General features: G+C 38.3%; 2 protein-coding genes across 3 annotated transcripts in view; one reads left to right on the top strand and one right to left on the bottom strand.

Moving 5' to 3' along the window:
* Positions 1–925: 925 nt before the first annotated feature.
* CDNF (cerebral dopamine neurotrophic factor) lies at positions 926–19306 on the bottom strand. Its single transcript, XM_077897110.1, has 4 exons — positions 19065–19306; positions 8484–8611; positions 7051–7192; positions 926–1594 (listed from the first exon to the last, which is right to left on the bottom strand). The coding sequence occupies exons 1-4, from the start codon at positions 19177–19179 to the stop codon at positions 1416–1418; spliced, it is 564 nt and encodes a 187-aa protein (XP_077753236.1). The 5' UTR covers positions 19180–19306; the 3' UTR covers positions 926–1415.
* A 242-nt stretch (positions 19307–19548) lies between these two features.
* The window catches only part of HSPA14 (heat shock protein family A (Hsp70) member 14), a 38635-nt gene continuing 38450 nt past the window's right edge, over positions 19549–19733 (top strand). Inside the window, exon 1 of one of the 2 annotated variants that reach the window (XM_077897121.1) lies at positions 19549–19724. In XM_077897121.1, coding sequence (XP_077753247.1) covers positions 19668–19724 — 57 coding nt within the window. In that variant the 5' untranslated portion in view covers positions 19549–19667. The remainder of the gene's footprint in view (positions 19725–19733) is intronic. The other variant, XM_077897120.1, reaches the window with a different exon arrangement.

The raw sequence follows: 19733 nt of genomic DNA, 5'->3' as shown, positions 1-19733 counted from the left end.
GCAGCATTTAAACGTGAAAATTATACTTTCAGTGTACATGTTCATTCTGGAAAATTTCTCCTCCACTCCCCAAAAGCACTCCCAGTCAGTAAATGCAATTCTTTACATGAACAAGATGATTTGAATGAACTAAGTTCAGTTAACTTTAAAATAAATTTTCTATATTTCAGATAAAACATATATACAATAAAATGCCCAGATCTTAATTATACTACTGGATGAGTTGCATAATCATATCCAACCATGTAACCACCACCCTAGTCAAGATATACAACTTTCCCATCCCCCCAGAAAGTTCCCTTTGCCGGCCTTCCCCACCTCTGCCTTCCACCCAGAGGGAGCCACTTGTACAGGGGAGTTCTTACTCTGATGTGACCAGAAAATAGAGCCAAGAATGATTTTACAATCTAAAGCTAATAAAATAGGGCAGCCCGGATGGCTCAGCGGTTTAGCGCCGCCTTCAGCCCAGGATGTGATCCTGGAGACCTGGGATCCAGTCCCTGTGTGGAGCCTGCTTCTCCCTCTGCCTGTGTCTCTGCCTCTCTCTCTCTCTCTGCCTCTCTCTCTCTCTCTCTCATAAATAAATAAAATATTTAAAAAAATAAAGCTAATAAAATAGCATTAGGAACCATAGAGCTCTATGTTGCCTGCAGATGCTGTTACCATGCTTTAATTCTCTATCAAAAGCTTGTCTAATATGTGGTAGAAAGGAATACAGAATACCTTGAACTTGGTTCAATCAATATGAGTGTTGATATGATTTGTTAAAACATTGACTATACTTGAGTGGATTCTTGATCTATTTTCTTTAAGTAGGTGTAAGTGAATTTTAAATAGGTATTCCTTCTATTGGGAAACCCTAATTTCAAGTAGTGCTTCCTGCCCTCCCATATTTGATACCAAAAAGAGCCAGAACATAAAATGATTTGCAGTTGAAAGTACAAAGTTTATTTTTTAAAACCTTTGATTATGTCATGTGATTGTGTTGGATTGACGGTGGGTGTTAGGTAGGCTAAACACTGTTTCTTTTGTCTTAAACCAATATATTTAATTAAAAATCAGTGCACAGAGAGGGGCCTCTGAGCACTGTCTTCTTTTTTCGAATTGACTTATTCCATCCATTTTTCAGTAGTTCATCTTTCCCAATTTTAAGGAAACAGGCAAAGAAAGATATATAATCCTTATAAAAATTATGAGAAAGGCACTGTTAGGTTGGGTACACTGGAAATATAAGACACCACGAATATTAACAGTTTTCACTGTAATTCCAAGTAACCAATTCTTGGCTGGTTGTGTTAACCAAAACAAAAAATGTGAGACCACATACAGCACAACTCCTGGTTACTCTTAACCAACAAGTCCATATCCTGGAGAGTCACTGTATCTGTCATTAATGGTGTACCAACATCCGAGGATCAGAGCTCTGTTTTGGGATGGGCTGCTGCATACTTGGGTGCCAGTTCAGTGATCAGATTCACATAGTCAGTTTTTTCCGCACAGGCTATGCACTCCTCTCCCCAGCTGTGCAGTATCTGTTTCAGCTCTGCTACTCTCATCTTTGACAGGTCCACTGATGCCAAGTCCAGTTTCTTTTCTAAATGACAAAAAGGAAAAGCAGTTTTTAAAAAAAAAAAAAAAAAACAACAACTGTGAAACACTTAGAAAAGCCAGTGGTGTTACTTATCTTGGTGCTGACTACCCTATGTTTCAAAGTGGGGATCAGTTCCAATTTCTATGGAAACCAAGACATACCTAAGGAAAATGTGTTATGTACAAAGCTATTGGGATCATTAGTGTTCTATTAAACTTGTTTTCCATGGAATTATACTTGCTTCAAAACAGGGGACCGGGTAGATTTGCAGTATTTTGTGACTTCTCAAGACCATAATTATTAAACCATGACTGCACAGCATTCTAATTGCTGCTCCTAAAATACAAAGAAGGGAACTGATAAATGACGGTGCCTTGAAATGGCCTTGAGTGTGGCCAACTGAAAGCCCTTAACTGTAATTAATTAAAGAAAAAATAAATAAATAAATAATTGTAATTAATTAGAAAGTGATAGTTCACCTTCTATACTGAAGACATGTCTGCACTAAAACAGATGGACATACCTATTACAAAGCACTATTGAGTTTTTAAATACAAATATAAAGAAACCAAAACACATGAATAAAATTAAGAGCATTTTCACTGAGCCTTAATTGTTTGGGAATCTCTGCTTGAACTCACCTGATCCTCTGTCCCTACTGGGATTACAGAATCATCACAGCATTCATTTATAGTCCTTTGGGATATGCCCACGTCTCTAATGCAGGCTCTTTGGTGCCAGCCGATCTGGCTCCTAACCTTCTTGCCAATAACACTTGTCATGAACATCCAACTCCTCTAGAAAGACTACTGCTCCCATTTACTATCTATAGACAATGTCAAGAACTCAGCTTCTTCTCTAATGCAAAACCCAAAGATAGGAAATACAAACAAACAAAGCTCATCTATAACATACTTATGATTATAATCCCCGTCAGAAAGGGGAAATTCTTTTCCTTCCCCCTCCCCCATGACCAGCTGTGTGTTTGAACATGGATGCAACATTAATGTTGCCACAATAAGTGGCAGCTCAGAACCTTTGCAGCTTGACTTCTCTTGAGGAGCCCTTTCCTTTTTTTTCCCTGCATAAGGCAACACAGCATTTAAGTCTTTCAACAACCTAACATAGTTGTCAAGTGACTTATCAAAAATTTCCAGTAACTGCTCAAATTTAAAAGTTGGATTTTATACTTAGGAATAAATTTAATCAAGGAGGTGAAAGATCTATACACTGAAAACTACCAGACTTTGATGAAATAAATTGAAGAAAACACAAATGGAAAAACATCCTGTTTGTGGATTGGAAGATTAATATTGCTAAAATGCCCTTTCTACCCAAAGCCATCTACAGATTTAATGCAATCCCCATCAAAATTCCAGTGGCACTTTTCACAAGAAATAGGAAAAACAACCCCAATTTGTATGGAACCACTAAAGATCCTGAATAGCCAAAGCAACCCTCAGAAAGAACAAAGCTGGAAGCATCCTGATGTCAAACGATACTGCAAAGCTATAATAAAACAGTGTGGTACTGGCATAAAAACAGACACATACACCAATGGAGTAGAATCAAAAGCCCAGAAATTAACCCTTGCATATAAGGTCAACAGTATTTGACAAAGGAGCCAAGAATATTCAATGCAGAAAGAACAGTCTCTTCAGTAAATGGTGTTTGGAAAACGGGATAACCACATGCAGAAAAATGAAACAGGACTCCTATCTTATATCACTTGGGAAAATTAACTTGAAATGGATTAACAAGTTAAATATAAGACCCCAAACCATAAATAACTAGGAAGAAAACATGGGGAAAGTCTCCTTGACATTGGTCTTGGCAACGATTTTTTGGATATGACACCAAAGCACAACACCAAAGCAAAAATCAGTAAGTGGTACAAAATAAACTAAAAAGTTTCTGCCCAGAAAAGAAGCCATCAACAAAATCAATGGCAAGTTATGGGATAGGAGAAATTATTTGAAAATCATATATCTGATATGGGGTTAATGTCTAAAATATATAAAGAACTCACGCAACTCAATAGCAAAAAAATCCCAAACCATCTGACTAAAAAAATAGGCAGAGGGACTGAATTGATATTCTCCCAAAGAAGACATATACATGGCCAACAGATACATGATAAGGTATTCAACATCACTAATCATAAGGGAAATGCAAAACGGCACTACAATGAGGTATCACTTCATATTTGTTAGAATGGCTGTCATCAAAAACCTAAGATAGGGCAGCCTGGGTGGCTCAGCAGTTTAGCGCCGCCTTCAGCCTGGGGCATGATCCTGGAGACCCGGATCGGTATCAAGTCCCACGTCAGGCTTCCTGCATGGAGCCTGCTTCTCCCTCTGCCTGTGTCTCTGCCTCTCTCTCTCTCTCTCTCTCTCTCTCTCTCTCTCTCTCCCTCCCTCTCTTGTGTCTCTCATGAATAAATAAAATCTTAAAAAAAAAAAAAAAAAAAAAAAACAAGATATAGCAAATGTTGAAAACAATTTGGAAAAAAATCACTGTCCCTGGCAGCATAAGTTTGTACAGCCACTATGGAAAACAGTATGGAAGTTCCTTTAAAAATTAAAAGACTGGGATGCCTAGGTGGCTCAGCAGCTTAGTGCCCGCCTCAGCCCAGGGCACGATCCTGGAGTCCGGGGATTGAGTTCCACATCGGGCTCCCTGCATGGAGCCTGGTTCTCCCTCTGCCTATGTATCTCTGTATCTCTCTCTCTCTCTCTCTCTCTGTGTCTCTCTCATGAACAGATAAATAAAATCTTTAAATAAATAAATAAACTATCAAATGACCTAGCATCCACTTCTGGGTATATATCAAAATGAAAATAGGTTATCAAAGAACTATCTGCACTTCCATGTTTATTGCAGCATTATTCATAATAGGCAAGATATGTAAACAAGCTAAGTATCTGTCAACAGATGAATGGATAAAGGAGATGTGTGTGTGTGTGAGAGAGAGAGAGAGACGCAGGTATACACACACAATGGAGTGCTATTCTGCCATGAGAAAGGAAATCTTGCCACTTGCCACAACATGAATGGACTTTGAGGACATTATACTAAGTAAAATAAGTCAGACAGAGAAAGATAAATGCTGTATATCACTTACCAGTAGAATCTAAAAAAGCCAAACTAATAGAAACAGAAAGTAGAATGGTGGTTACCAGGGGCTGCAGGGTGGAGAAATTAAGGAGATTTTGGCAAAGGGTACAAACTTCCAGTGATAAGACAAGTTCTGGTAGACAAGATCTAATGTATGCCATGGTATTTATGGCTAATACTGTATTATATACTTGAAAGTTGCTAAGAGAGTAGATCTTAAATGTTATCACAAAATGATACGGTATTTATAAGACACAATGGAGGTGTTAGCTTATGTAATGGTGCTAATATTGCAATATATAAGTGTATCAAGTCAACATGTTATACACCTTAAACCTACACAAAGTTTTATGTTAATTATATCTTAATAAATCTGGAAAAAAATAGGTAAAAGTTAAATTTTAAGGCTTTTTTTATTTGGAGGGTCAGCTACACCCTGTGTTCCAGAGAACCCTTCGATTTTTATAGTGATACCTATCCTTTAAAAAAAAAAATAGATCTAGTGAAAACATACTTTCAGGTCAAAAACCAAATGACACCTTCCTAATTAAAAACATAATCCAGGCAGCCTGGGTGGCTCAGTTTAGCGCCGCCTTCAGTCCAGGGCCTGATCCTGGAGACCGGGGATCAAGTCCCACATTGGGCTCCCTGCATGGAGCCTGCTTCTCCCTGTGTCTTTGCACCCCCGCCCCCACTCTGTGTCTCTCATGAATAAATAAATAAAAATCTTAAAAAAAAACAAAACATAATCTCTTCTACCCAATCTCAGCCTACCCAAAAGGCTGGTCCAGATACAAGTCCTATTCACTTACCTTGTTTGTTAATTTCATGACTGACTTAGCAAAATACCTTTAAACATAGATGCTTTTATAGCTTAAATTATTAATATCCCACCATTCAAACGCCCTGTTCAATCTTAACTTTCCTGCCAACAATAAGATGAGAAGGAGAATTTAGAACATCCTTCAAATGACTGAAGGAAAAAAAAATACTTTCTTGCAAGTGTCATTAGAGTTTTTGAGTTTTTCTAGAAAACTTGGCCTCTGGCATTAATTTTAAAAGAGGAAAAACCCTGTAACCCTAAACCTATAAGGAAAATGTTGATCCCAAAATTAAAACTAGTTCATGGCTCCCCAAGGGCCTCTAGTGGCCAGCATTGCCAAAACATTAGTAAATATGCATTTCTTCTCAATAATATATGAATATTTTTTGTAATTCAAGGACCCAAGTAGGATCCCTTGTATATACCAGATGTTATTCCAAATACATTTATCAAATGAAAGAATCAGGACAGGTTGGTCCCTTTTGTGAATATTGTTCATATGTATTCAATGATTTCTGCCTCTATTTCATTAGTTGGAAGCCAATAAAAACAGATGCCTTCCCCATAATCACTACCTTGGAGATTGGGGCCTGCCCTTGGCAAATTGAGAAATAGGTTGTCTTTGGTATCTTCTGACCTTAAACCTATTTAAAGCCAGCTTTGTTGCTATGGCGCATAGGCATATTACACAGCTATGTTGGAAAATAAGACTAAAATTATTCAGAGTCGGTGTTAATGACCTAGTTTGTAGTACTACAGTGGATCTGTAACACAAAACAATGACTTAAGAAAAAAAAATGTGTCTTTCCTGGTAAAATCTCAGGTATTAAGGATTGGCAAAGGGAGGGCTCCCCAGGCTTTTAACACACCTATTCAGTCTACCCAAAAGGCTGGTCCAGATACAAGTCTTCAGTACTGTATAAGAATAGATCTATATCTGTGAAATTCCTAAGGCCAAGGATAATGTTTTAAATAGGACATCTCCTTCCTTTCCTCACTGTTTATTTTAGGCACCCTTGATAAGCTTACTTCATCAAGCAAAACCTGACTTGATGTGAATAACCTATTTTCTAACATTTAAAACTGGCAGGATGGTAGACAAATCTAGGGGAAAAAGATACAGTCATTTTTAAAATTTCAAAGTTCCAACATCACATTTGAATAGATGCAACTTTTTGTTTTAATAGGTTACCAAGAGCCAAATCACCATGAATAGCTGCTCCCTTTGCATTTTGAATTTTTCCTTGACATACATAGTTGACATTGCCTTGGTGATTTAAGAGTTTAAACTTTGCTATCTGGGTTGGCAATTTTACCGAAAGCTGATTGTGCCAGGATTCATTTCTCTTTCCCCAAAGGAGCTCAGATGGCACTAGGCACCATTCAGCAGCCCAGCCACCTACTGGCAAGTGGAGATTGCCTTCCCTTCTCACACTGACTTTTTAGAAACAGGGACCTTGATTTAGGGAATTGGCAATCCCCTGGACATATTGGAAAAATACATTTGACTTCATTATACCATATTTCAGCTCACATATCTGGCTGTCCATCTTCTTGAGCTTCTCACAAATCTTTATTGCAGGCATATGCACACTCATTGGGCGAGCAACCTCACTGAGGATCTTTGTGGCTGCATCCTTCGTTGCTCCTAGGTAATAGCACTGAAGGGTACAAAGAGAAGTTAGTGTCCTGGGTGATGAAAAAATGTAGTTAGTATAGTTTTGGAGAAGTGAGAAAGAGGTTAACCTAGTTTTCTTGACCCAGCTATTAAATTTTAACCCCTGCTGACTAAGACACCAGAAAACAAATTATTCCATCCCCGTGATCATGTTAATTAGAAGCGCCCTACAATTCACATGATGCTCAAAAGACTAATAAGAGCCAACACTTGCTAAGTGTTTTCTCTGTGTGAGGTGCTGCTCTCAGGGCTTTAAAGGTCTTAACTTATTGAATTCTCACAACAATCCTGTGAAGTAAGTACTATAATTATCCTCATTTTACACCCAAGTCAACTGAAGGTCACTAGTTGGTAAGCAGAAGAGATAGAATTTAGAAACCTAGGATTTTGGCTCTAGAGTCCATATCCTTCTCCCTCATGTTAGGCTTGCCTTTCAGGTAGCTGCCTAACTGAAGCAATTTACATTTAAAAATATGAAACTTAATGCCACAAATAAATATTGAGAGTTTTACAATGTGTCAGTGGTGAACAGTCAACAATGCAGATTTAACTGACAAATTGAACATGAAAATTTTAGGCAAAATGAATTGGCCTGCAATTATCTGTAGTAAAGTAAAACACTATTGAAATAAGTCATCTGTGTAAATCCAGGTAACACATTATAAGATAATATAAATACCTCATTAGTTATATATAAATCACGTTATAGAAATATTTTGGGGCTGCCCAGGTGGTTCAGTGGTTTAGTGCTGCCTTCAGCCCAGGGTGTGATCCTGGAGACCCCAGATCGAGTCCCACATCAGGCTCCCTGCATGGAGCCTACTTCTCCTTCTGCCTGTGTCTCTGCCTCTCTCTCTCTCTTCCTCTCTCATGAATAAATAAATAAAATTTTTAAAAAAAGAAATATTTTGACAGGTTTGGTAATAATAGTCTTGGTAATAAATGGTCTTAGTAATAAATAGAAAATCTACCACTCTTAAACCAGGACAGAAAAATTCTCATTAGGAATTTGCATAAAAAAAAAGGAATTTGCGTAAAACATGGAATTTCTTGTCTATGGTTTATTCAGAAAACAAAATGAAACCGGATATATTCTAGATGAAAATACATAGGACTACATTTCACTGGAAGATCAATTTCTGCGTGCTATCTACAATGAACATGCTTGAGGCAAGCATCTAAGCAGGAGAACATTAAGACTAAGATGAAAAATGCAACTATTAACAGTTTTCTTCAAGCATAAGGGAAAAATGAAAGATGAAAATTTACCATACCAGGCGGTTTTCTTTTCCTTTGACATCCAAGCAAAAGCTGACCAATTCATTTTCTATGGTGTCTAGGGAAAAGTTGACTCCTCTGGCTATTAAGGAGTTATAGAATCGGTTCAAGAATTCTTTACATACTAGAAGGATCAAAGAAATTATGTAGTTACATACAATATAATCATACACTCATACAATACATACAATACACTTATGTGTATCCCCCACTCATCAAATGAAAAGTTAAATATGATTCAACACATTGTGACAATGGATTCAAATTATAAGTTAGAATGGTTTGGGGTCTACAGCTATTAGCTTAGTATTGGGTCTTGAATAATATGAACTTATCAAATCAATCAATCAAATGATCTTTGGAACCAAGTTGAATCTAAAAATGAGAATTTTCCCACAAAATTAACCTTAAGAGAGAATGTAGCTTTATATAGGATATGATGCTTGGGACAACTTTGTTTAAAGCACAGAGAAAAACCTGAATACATATCTTAAATGAAACCCCTTGGAAGTCTGCCTATGTCTCTATGTTCTATCATCACAAACCTAAGTAAAACTCCAATTTGAACAACCATATTCAATCCCAGCATCCAGAGCCAGTGAAGAGGTGGAGGGAACTAACTAAGAAGTGCAGGCAATAACCATAGTTAGCATTTGTTGGGTGCTTACAGGTGCTGGCACTGTTCTAATGTATGTTATTAACTCATTCAAGTCTCAGAACAAAGCTATGACGTAGATGCATTACTATCCTTATTTTACAGATGAGGTAACTGAGTCAAAGAGAGGCCAGTTAACTTGCCTAATAAGTGCTAGGGAGGAAATTAGATCCCAGGTCATCTGACCCTGGCCCTACACACGTATCCATTAGGTACTTCTGAAGTAGGAGGAGGATGCTTTCCCATGTTGCTTTCCCAGATGGGGCAAGCATCTGGCCCTAGCAAGCAGAGGATATGGCGGCCTAGAAGCTTATGCTGGAAAACAGTGGCCCTAGTATTGGAGAGAGAATTCTAGAGAAACATTCTAAGGAAGAGTGGAGAGTGCTCAGGCCCTTGCTTCTGTCCCTATTCTTGATTCATGGTATTAACTAAAACCAGATAATGGGCTCTCTCCTCCATCCCCAATATTCAAGTGTCTTATTTGTCTGTCTGATAAATGAGACAAGACTTCTGATCACCCTAGTACACAAACTAGACACCTACTGTAGTTTAAATTATGTTCATTTGATTAAATTAATTTTTTTATAAACATTTATTGAGCACTTCCTCTGTATAAAGCACTTTTGGAAGCACTACTAAAAGATAAACTTCAGGAAGTAGGAGGCAAGATCCAGAAAGGAGAATCAGGTTGCAAGAAGTAATGTGAGAAGAGAAAATGGCAAGTGGGAGAAAAATCTAAATCAAGATCAACTGTGTAAACAATAATAATAAACATGTAGGGGTATAAGCATAAGGTAAAACCCAAATACAGGACAATCCAAACACATAAGATGGGAAATAAAGGAGAATTCACATGAAACTTCTGAGATCCCTTATCATCCAGAAGAGGGTGGAGAAACATTACTGTTAAGTCATAATAATTTTTAGCCAATTAACCATGTTAACAATGACAGGGTAATAACTAAAAAATATAAACATTACTTTGAGATGGGTATTTGTGCAGGGCCTGGGGAGGGATTGTTAAAACATTATCAGTTCATTAGAAGGCAGAAAAGATTAGAAAAAGAAAGAAAAAAAAGCACAATAAGTGTTTTTTAAACTACAAAATTAAGTGGGAAAAATAAACCCAACTATATCATTAATTACAATAAGTATGAATGTATTAAGCTTGCAGTTATATAACAGTATTTTTCAGAGTAGAACTATTAAATGTTCAATTATATGCTATTTATAAGAGTCATATAAAGAGTGAGAATATAGCAAAAGGTTGAAAAAACAAAAAACAACATTAGGGAGATTTTAAAAATAAAAAGATATGCCTGGAAAATGCTAACCAAAATCTGCTTTAGTTCTGTAAAGCATTTTTGAGCATAACAACAGTCACTACCAATCAATCTGAACCATTTACCAGAAATATCAAAAAGAAATGTTCCAAACTAATGGACAGCCAATAACATAGCCTAATAATATAAAAACTTCTGATAGAACTATAAGGAGAAGTTGACAAATTCACAATAACAATAGATGGTTGAACACTTTCACAGCAGTTATTTGATCAACTCAACCAAAAGTTGATAACGACATTAAACATTTAAGCACTATTCACAAGTTTGACCTTGTAACATACGAACTCCTCTCCCCCAAGTTAGAGAATCCACATTCTTTTCAAGAAAATATGGAATATTTACATTTATTTGCCAGGTAGTGGGTCAAAAAGCAGTTCTCAACAAGCACAAAAAAACCTGTACTAAGCAGGCCACATTCCCTGAACATAATTAGAAATCAGTAACAAAGCTAATATGATCCAACTCACTGTCTGCCCTCCTTACGCCCGGATATGTTTAAAATAACGCACTTCTAAGTAACCCATGGGTCACAGAAAAAGTAGTAACAGAAATGCAATTTTTAGTACTTAATTCCAGTAAAAATGCTATATATAAAACTAAAGGACTTCAGTTAAGCAGTACTTACAAAGAAATTCATAAATAAGTATGTATCTTTCAAAAGAAAAAAATAGAAAATTAATGAGAAAGCATTCAAGTTGTTTTAAAAATATAACTATATAAACCAAAAGAATATAGAAATTGTTAGATAATAAAACCATACAAACTAAGTACAAAAAAGTAAAGATAAAATGAAACTAATAAAGATAAGTTCTTAGCAAGGAAAAAAATTTAAGTGATAAATCATATAATATTCAGACAACCAAATAACAAGTAAGAACTTTTGGTAATTAAAAATATTGCTGAATTAAAGAGAAAAGTCATCAGATTTATTGCGGAGATCAAGTTGGGGCAGGGGCAGGGGCGGGGAATCACCAGGAAGTAGACCACAAAACAAACAGGTTGAAAATGATTAATAAAATTTGAGAAATTCAGGAAGACAAATACCTAAATAATACAAGCTTCAGAAAGATAGAAGAGGCAATTGCCAAAGAACCAAAATAGGAAATATTCTCATTAGCAGAAGACATGAATATCTGGATTGGTAGACCCACAAAATTGAAAAAGATCTATACCAAAACACAAAAATCAAGAAACTTTGGAACACCTGTAAAAAAGAAAAGATTCTATAATTCTGAAATCTAAAAAAGCTCTAATAACAGTATAAAATAGAGTGAAACAGAGTTATGAAATAGATTTGCTAACACTGGAAACTATAAGAAAATGACTTAATATCATCAAAATTCTACAGAAAAAAAATTTTTTTTTTCAGAAAACATATTTTTGACCAAGAATTCTATAAGCAGGTAAGCTATTTTAATGTAAAAGTAAATAAAGTCATTTCCAACATTCAAGATCTCAAAATTATATTATCATGCACTGTTTTTCAGGACAGTAGGCTTCACCAAACTGGAAGAATGAAGCAATCAAAGGAATGCCTTGGGTTCCAGGAAACAAAGGCTCAAACACAACAAAGAGGCCAAGGAAATTCCCTGGAGGGGAGGGGAGTGAACCATAGGAAGCCAGCCACATAGCAGGCTGGAAAGATGCCTGTCCAGGTTAGAACAGGACACAGAGAGTCCCAGGAATTATGTTACCAAGCAGAAAATCAAACTAATAGACTACCTGATGTGGCTAACATGTTCAGAGATGATTTTCAGCTGTGTATATATGTATATGTATATATGACATACATATATGATATGATCAATTAATGATTGGAACAAAACCAGAGAAAAATTAAGGCAAGTTTTTGTTTTGTTTTTTTTAAGATTTTATGTATTTATTCACAATAGACATAGAGGAGAGAGAGAGGCAGAGACACAGGCAGAGGGCGAAGCAGGCTTCATGCAGGGAGCCTGATGCAGGGCTTGATCCCAGACTTCAGGATCACACCCTGGGCCAAAGGCAGGAACTAAACCGCTGAGCCACCCAGGGATCCCCTGGCAAGTTTTAATTCAAGGGGAGAAAGATGTACATGAAAGATGAAATCCTGGTGCACTAGGTAACTCACTTCTGAATAATATTGACATGGGCCCAACAATATAAATCCTGAAGTTTATTTTTAACCCAAATAGTGATATAAATGCATGTAAAATGGGGGAATGTGTGTGCAGAAGACAGATGTGGGTGGGTGTAATAAATCTAAAACTTAAAAAAAAATGAAAAATAAAAAAATAAAAAATAAAAAAAAATCTAAAACTTCATTTTCCAAAGATAATAAAAATGCAAAACTGAAAAAGAATTATAAGCAGTTTATTTAGATTAATAAAGATATGTGTCAGACAGGGACACCTGAGTGAGTCAGCAGTTGAGCATCTGCCTTTGGCTCAGGTAGTGATTGAGTTCCTGGATAAGTCCTGCATCAGCGGGCTCCCTGCATGGAGCCTGCTTCTCCCTCTGCCTGTGTCTCTGCCAATCTTTCTCTCTCTCTCTCTCATGAATAAATAAAATATTTTTAAAAACCCCAATAGAACGTTTATAGATTTTACAACCTGGTCCAAAAATACACACATAAAGGACGCCTGGATGGCTCAGCGGCTGACCATCTGCCTTTGGGTCAGGGCGTGACGCTGGAGTTCCAGGATCGAGTCCCACATCGGGCTCCCTGTGAGTACCCTGCTTCTTCTTCTGCCTGTGTCTCTGCCTCTCTCTCTCTGTCTCTCATGAATGAATAAAATATTTTTAAAAAATACACATGAAGAAACAAGAGCAAATGAAAGCTAAGGAATGTTTGAAGAAGAAAATAAAAAGGAGTCTGAGGAGTGGACACTATCAGATATAAAGATTTAGTTCTAGAGTGATGGCATTGAAAACAGTGTGGAAATGCCACAGAAATAGACCAGGAGAACTAGGCTAGAAACAAATGCACAAATCTCGAAGAGGTTGGTAAAGGATGGAAGTGATGCTAAAAATCAATAGAGGATAAAAATTTACTAGTCAGTAAATAGTACAAAGACAACTTACCACGGCATATGATGACTGACAACCCTTCCACTTGCTAAGGAGATCCTATCAAACCCCTGCTCCTACACTTGTGCCCTCTCCCTCCCGTCTTGTTCCCCATTAGCCCACAACGTACTGTTACTTCTCACATCTCAGAAACAATAGAAAGCTCTCTCAACACCACATCTTCCCCATCTCCCCACCCGCCACCATCAAATACCACCCCATTTCCCCACTCCTCTTTAAGAAAAAGACTCAAAAATTCTTTATGCTGCGGTTTCCAAGTCTCTTTTCTCTTCCTCTCCCTCACTCCCCCACACCTAGTTTAAAGTCAGTGAGTTATAAAAGATTTGTTGTGAAAAACAGAGTCCTTTGCTTCCCTTTGTTACCTGGTTATTTGAAATTTTTTGTCTGCTTGCTTATTTTGTCCTGCATGATACTTACAGTCACTTGAAATGTATTCGTGGAGATCATTAAGGCCTAAATTGAAGATGCTTTATTTCCATAAAGGATTTATGTCTGTATTTTTTCAGGCTTAGGAGTTACTAGCCAGGGACTAGTTTAAATGAAACTGACAGCTTGATATTTTTTTTGTGAATTTTAGCTGTAAATCCAAGTGAGGACATCTTGTGGTTATAATCTCAGAAATGTATTTATTCTTTTTATTCTGCTCACTGTCAAGGAAATTTTCCTTAGAGACCCCTGTGGGCAGGGATGGGTTAGGTTTATGGCTCATTCAACCTTACTCTGAGGGAGTAACCCTTTGGGAATTCCAGGTTAACAGAGAAGAGTGTCCTAGTGGACTCCCCACTTGAAACAAGTCTTAGGCTTTGCCTTCCATCTCATTCACACCAAACATCGTCTTTACTTTGGCCAGTGTCACCCGGGGAAAATGAGTGTAAACTCAGTTTGCCATTTGGGATTACTTCTTCCCCTTCAATTTTGCCCTAGTAAATCTTTGTCTTGTCAGCTCTTGGTTCCTTTATGATGTTTTCATATTTTCTCCTGCAGCATTAGGGTATCTTGGTCAGATTACAACAATCTGACCCACTAAATTCCCAACAGTCTAATCAGATTATTTAAAAATGAAAGTCAGATTATGCTACTTCACCTGCTCAAAACCCTCCTGTGGTTTTTTTTTTTTTTTTCCTTTCTGTATCAGCCAGAGTCTGATCCAGTCTTTAGATTGTCCCATGGTCTCTGATGACCTGACTTCTCACAGCTTCTCACACCTCAGCTTCTGTCACCTCTCCCACTTAAGCCACATTGCTCTGTCCTCAACAACGTACCTAGACTGGGTGTGAAATATATATTTTTTGGCTGAATAAAAGAGCTCCTGTATATCTATAAAAAATAATCCCACAGTCCAAAAGGGAAGAGTTAGGTTGAAAATGCATATAACATCTCACCCAGAAATTCTTCTTCTATGACCTAGAAAAATCATCATATATGTGCTCTAGGAGACATGTATAAGAATATTCAGAGCACCATTGTTTCAAATTATGTAAAAGTGGGAAGAACCTAACCATACCTCCAAGAGAGAACAGTTGCATTTCACTCAGAAAGTGGAATTGTATAGGCAAGTTAAAAAGAATGAACTACATCTATAGTTCTCAATGTATATAAATGCCCCAATATAATGTTGAATGAAAAAAGTTGCAAGTGAATATGTACAATGTACAATTATATACATCTAAGATCCAAAAAATTACATAATTTGTGGATACACACTTTTATAGTAAAAGTTCTTCAAAAATGGAAAAGCAGCACACATTAACTTTAGAACAGACATTTGTCCTGGAAATGGAGAGAAAACAGTGGCTCAAATGTTTTATTTTATTTTTTAAAGAAAGAGAATAGTAGCAAATGTGGCAAAATATTAACAGTTAATCTAGATGCTAGGTATATGTCATAAAAAATGTTCCTGTATGTTTGAAGTATTTCCTAATTGATGTTAAAAACTCACCACAGTATCTTCGACCATCACAGAAATCCCCAGTATGCTCAATAAAATATTTGGTAATATTAATGAAATTGAATTTAAAATGTTAAAGTGAAATCACACATCAATTAAGCAATTATTAGCCAGAGCCCAAAAGGAGAAAATAGGATTTGGAAAATATAATAATGCCACCTGCAGGAAAAGAGCTACAAGTTATTCAAAAAGATAATGATAAACGTTTAAAGTCAGGTTAGTGGAATAATTAAACTGGAAGTGAGCTAGAAATATTATTTTCAACAGTTCCATCCACATCTTCTCACACCGAAATCAGTCCCACATTATCTGTTTGATTTTAGAGGAAAAATAAAAGACAACAGATTAATCTTGGACACCAGGACTAGAGGAGAATTGCTACCTAAGAACATAACACATGTTGTTATAAGGAGTTTAGGAGTTTAAGAATAGTCAGATCTTGAATAATTTGTATACCACTTAATTTTTCTGATTTTATTTTTAATATTTCCTTAAATGATTTAGTTCCTAACACTATACTGAGAAAGCAATATAGGTGATAATTCAGTGCTTGGATTCTGAAACCAGACTCCCTGCATCCAAATCCTGACTTTACTGATTACTAGCTGTGTGACTTTGGGCCTTTCACTATTGAATCATCTGACAGTCTAACTTGAAGGTCATCAGAATTTTTCTTCTGGCTGCATTTAAGGTTTTCTAATTTTTTCTTCTTCTTTCTCTCTAGTGATTCATTCTTGACAACTTCTTCAATCTTCTTCCTAATTCTTTTATCAGCTGTATGTAATCTGCTGTTAATACTATTAATTTGTTTGTAGCCATTTAATCTGGTTCTTTTCCAAATATGGTTGGACATTTTTAAGAGTCTTTTGCCCCATTTTCATATTTTTCAATCCCTTCCTTCATCTCTTTAAACATAATAAATGTATTTTCTATTCTGTGTCTGATAATTCCAGTACCTGAAGCCTTTTCTCTGGTCCCTGCCACTAGTTCAACTGGCTGTCACTTATGGTGCCCTTCTTTCCTGTGAGTGCCAGAACTTTCTGAATGTGAGCTTTATTTCTTAGACTCTAGCTGTGAGAATTATTTGTAGACTGGGTTAAAGGTGGATTCTTACAGGTAAGAACAATATTTGCTGATGTCTGCTTAAAATCCCTTTAAACTAAAACTTCAGTTTGAGATGTTCTGGACCCTTCAAGTTGTGTGCCTTTGGGCCTCAATGCCTATGTGGGTTATCTTGTGATTAGGAGTTATCTGGAGACATTTTTGTTTTCCCTTTTGGTACAAAGTTCAAGTACCACACTTAATTTTACTCTCTAAAGATGAGGGTAGAGCTGTGGTTATTTCCAGGTCACATTTTATAATGGAGGTGAGCTCTTTGGGGTTTCAAATTAATTGGGGGAAAACCTAGTATTATACTCCTAACTTGGGAAGGTCCTGGGCTTTATCTTTATTCTTGATTTTACCAAAGCCAGGAAAACCTAAATTCAGATCGCCTGGATAACAAATGCCCTCAAGGCAAAAGCCATCTACCAGCCTTTACCTCTTTGAGTTTCCACTTTTACCTTTATTTTTGGCCTTGGTAACGTTATGCCTTACTAACTTACTCTTAAAATTATTTTTAGGAGTGCCTGGGTAGCTAAGTTGGTTGAACGTCTGACTCTTGATTGTGGTTCAGGTTCTGATCTCGGAGGGTCAAGGGATAGAGCTCCTCAGGGGAATGTTTTCTGGTCTGTCTCTCCCTCTGCCCCCCTCCCGCTCACAGTCTCTCTCCTTGTCTCTCAAAAATAAATAAACCTTAAAAATATTTTTTTTTACATTTTTTTATTTTATTCAGTGCTTATAGCTGTTTTCAGCTAGAGGATCAGTCATGTCTTTTGGAGCTCAAAGTCCTATTCATTCCTAATGCTATTACTAGGAACAGAACATTAAATACAACAGCCTGTCATTTGTGTTTTTAACATTCATTGAGCAATTAGTAGGTACCAGACGGTGTTCTAGGTTGTTGAAAAAGAAAGTCCATACCCTCAAGGATTACATTCCAGGGAATAAATAGAAGAATCTCCTGGCTGTGAAGAAAAAGCAACATAATGGGGGTAGAAAGTGACAAGATAAATAGTGTTACCCTAAAAAGGGTAGTTAAGGAAAAAGTGGATAAAGTGGTACTTGTGCAGAAACCTTAAGAATGGGAGTGAAAACCACGAGTGGACTACTTGGGGTAGAACTCTCCCAGCAGAGGGGAGAAGTGCAAAGGCTCTAATGCAGGAAGTCCTTGGTGGGTCCAAAGATAGGGCACCAGGGTGGTAGAAGCAGAGTGAGCAAGAGGAGGGAGGACAGTAGACAATGAGGTCTAGTCAAACATGCAATAATCACAATATGCTGTAATAAATCTAGGAAAGATGGCATAAGCTTCACATCGAGATGCTCTGGCTTTTCTGAAATGTTTTTAGGTAGTAGCTGGAGAAATTGCTACTAATGAGTAATCAGATCAATTGTTTATGTCTCACAAATTCTGCTTTAAATGTATAGCATGCAGTTATAAGATTCTTTAAACAAAATTATAACTTAGCTGAATAAATATATCTAAAGAAAGTTTAAAAATGACATCGTGTGGGTATTTCAAATTTCTGGAGAGAAAGTTTAAGTATTGTAGGGCTGGTAGAAAACTGGACTCCAATTCTTAGCACTTCATTAAGTTATTATACAAACTTCACTCATCCAGTTATTCAATGTATACTGTGAACTTACAGTTTCTGGTTAAGTAGGGATAGAGTCCCAAGATCACACAAGGGTGAGGAGGATATACACTTATGTAAATTGTTTTGGTGAATGAGATATGGTTATTACAGCAGTCCAGGAGGAAGGGGCTAGCATAGCTAACTATCTTCTTTGACCTTGTTAACAACCCTCTGAGGTAGGTATAATCACGCTGATTTTGCAATCAAGAGGTTTGGGGGCTCAGAGCCAGAAGAGTTGGTGGAACCTAAACCCAAGTGTTCTGATTGCAAACGCACAGCTGAGGTTCTGCGAACTGGAAAGAAATCATTGCTGGGTATTCCTCTTGAATCAACGTACTGCTTTGTAAAGCAACTTGACTCTGTAAAGTTCTAACAAACGTTAGTTCTGTTTATGGCACCTCAACTCAATTACACACAACTTGTTTTATTTTTCTTTTGGGAATCAGACAAATTTAAATTTGAAAGACATCTCCTGGGCAGGGAGAGGCCGGATTCGCCCGCCCGGATTCGCCAGCAACAGCATCATTGACGGAGCGCCAGGGTCTTCAGAAGCTAGTAGCGTCTGCACAACATCTAATCCAAATCCAAACTCTCCAGTTTTGACCGCAGCAGTTTAATAGACCAGAACGCGGCCTCAAGGCGTCACTGGGCCCGGCTCGAACTTTTGCCCAGGACTGGAAGACGGCGATGGGAAGCCAGGGAAGCGGACCTGCATTTCCTGAATCTAATGTTATTTATAGCCAGGGCCAGGAGAAGCCAAAGCCGACGACAGCTGCGCTGCAGCGCGGTGCCACTGTCACGCAAGCAGGGCTCACACCGCTCACCTTCACAGTCGGCCCCTGGCCTCTCCCCGGCCTCGTGGCCCAGCGCCAGCCCCGGGTTAGAGACCCAAAGCCCGGCACAAAAGGCCACCACTGCGGCCGGGCCCGTGCACCACATGCTGAGCCAGCCGCGCAGGACGCCTCGCCACCTGCGCCCACCAACAGCCACGCTGCGATGTAGCCCGGAGCCGCTCCGGGACGCGTTGGAGGCGGGCGAGTGTCCCGGGGGAAAAAAAATCTGCCGGGAGTTGCTAGGGCGAATGACGCAATTCAATCCTGAGTTCCCATTGGCCTCCGCAGGGGGCGGAGCGAAGAGATCCCTTCCAGGCCCTCCCGACCGGCGCGTGCGCACCGCCGCACACGCGCTGCGGACCCGGCAGGGCGGGGCTGGGAGGGCCCAGGAAAGCTATTCGCCGACAGTCCGGGAGGAAAGGCGAAACCTTCGCGCTGATTGGTGGCGGCGCGGGGGGCCGCGGCGGATGGACCGGACGCAGTGGGCGGGCGGGAACGTGAAGTTTCCGCGGTGCCTGATGGGGCTGCTCCGAGGCCCGAAGCTGGTGCCACAGGGGGACCCCTCGCCACTGCTGCCGCCTTCTCTGCCGCCTCATGGCGGCCATCGGGGTTCACCTTGGCTGCACCTCAGCCTGTGTGGCCGTCTATAAGGTGAGGGAC

This window comes from Canis aureus, chromosome 5, assembly GCF_053574225.1.
Source record: "Canis aureus isolate CA01 chromosome 5, VMU_Caureus_v.1.0, whole genome shotgun sequence".
Taxonomy (NCBI): domain Eukaryota; kingdom Metazoa; phylum Chordata; class Mammalia; order Carnivora; family Canidae; genus Canis; species Canis aureus.
Note: the sequence above shows the minus strand (reverse complement) of the source record. Positions and strands in the feature narration are given on the sequence as shown.

Bases quoted from the DNA above. Each gene is read 5' to 3' on its own strand.
- CDNF (XM_077897110.1), bottom strand. From the start codon at position 19,179: ATGTGGTGCACGGGCCCGGCCGCAGTGGTGGCCTTTTGTGCCGGGCTT. The intron at 7,193-8,483 runs GTATGGTAAATT...TGTACCCTTCAG, and splicing joins AAGGAAAAGAAAACCGCCTG to TGCTATTACCTAGGAGCAAC. The intron at 1,595-7,050 runs GTATAATGAAGT...TTTGTCATTTAG, and splicing joins GATATGTGAGCTGAAATATG to AAAAGAAACTGGACTTGGCA.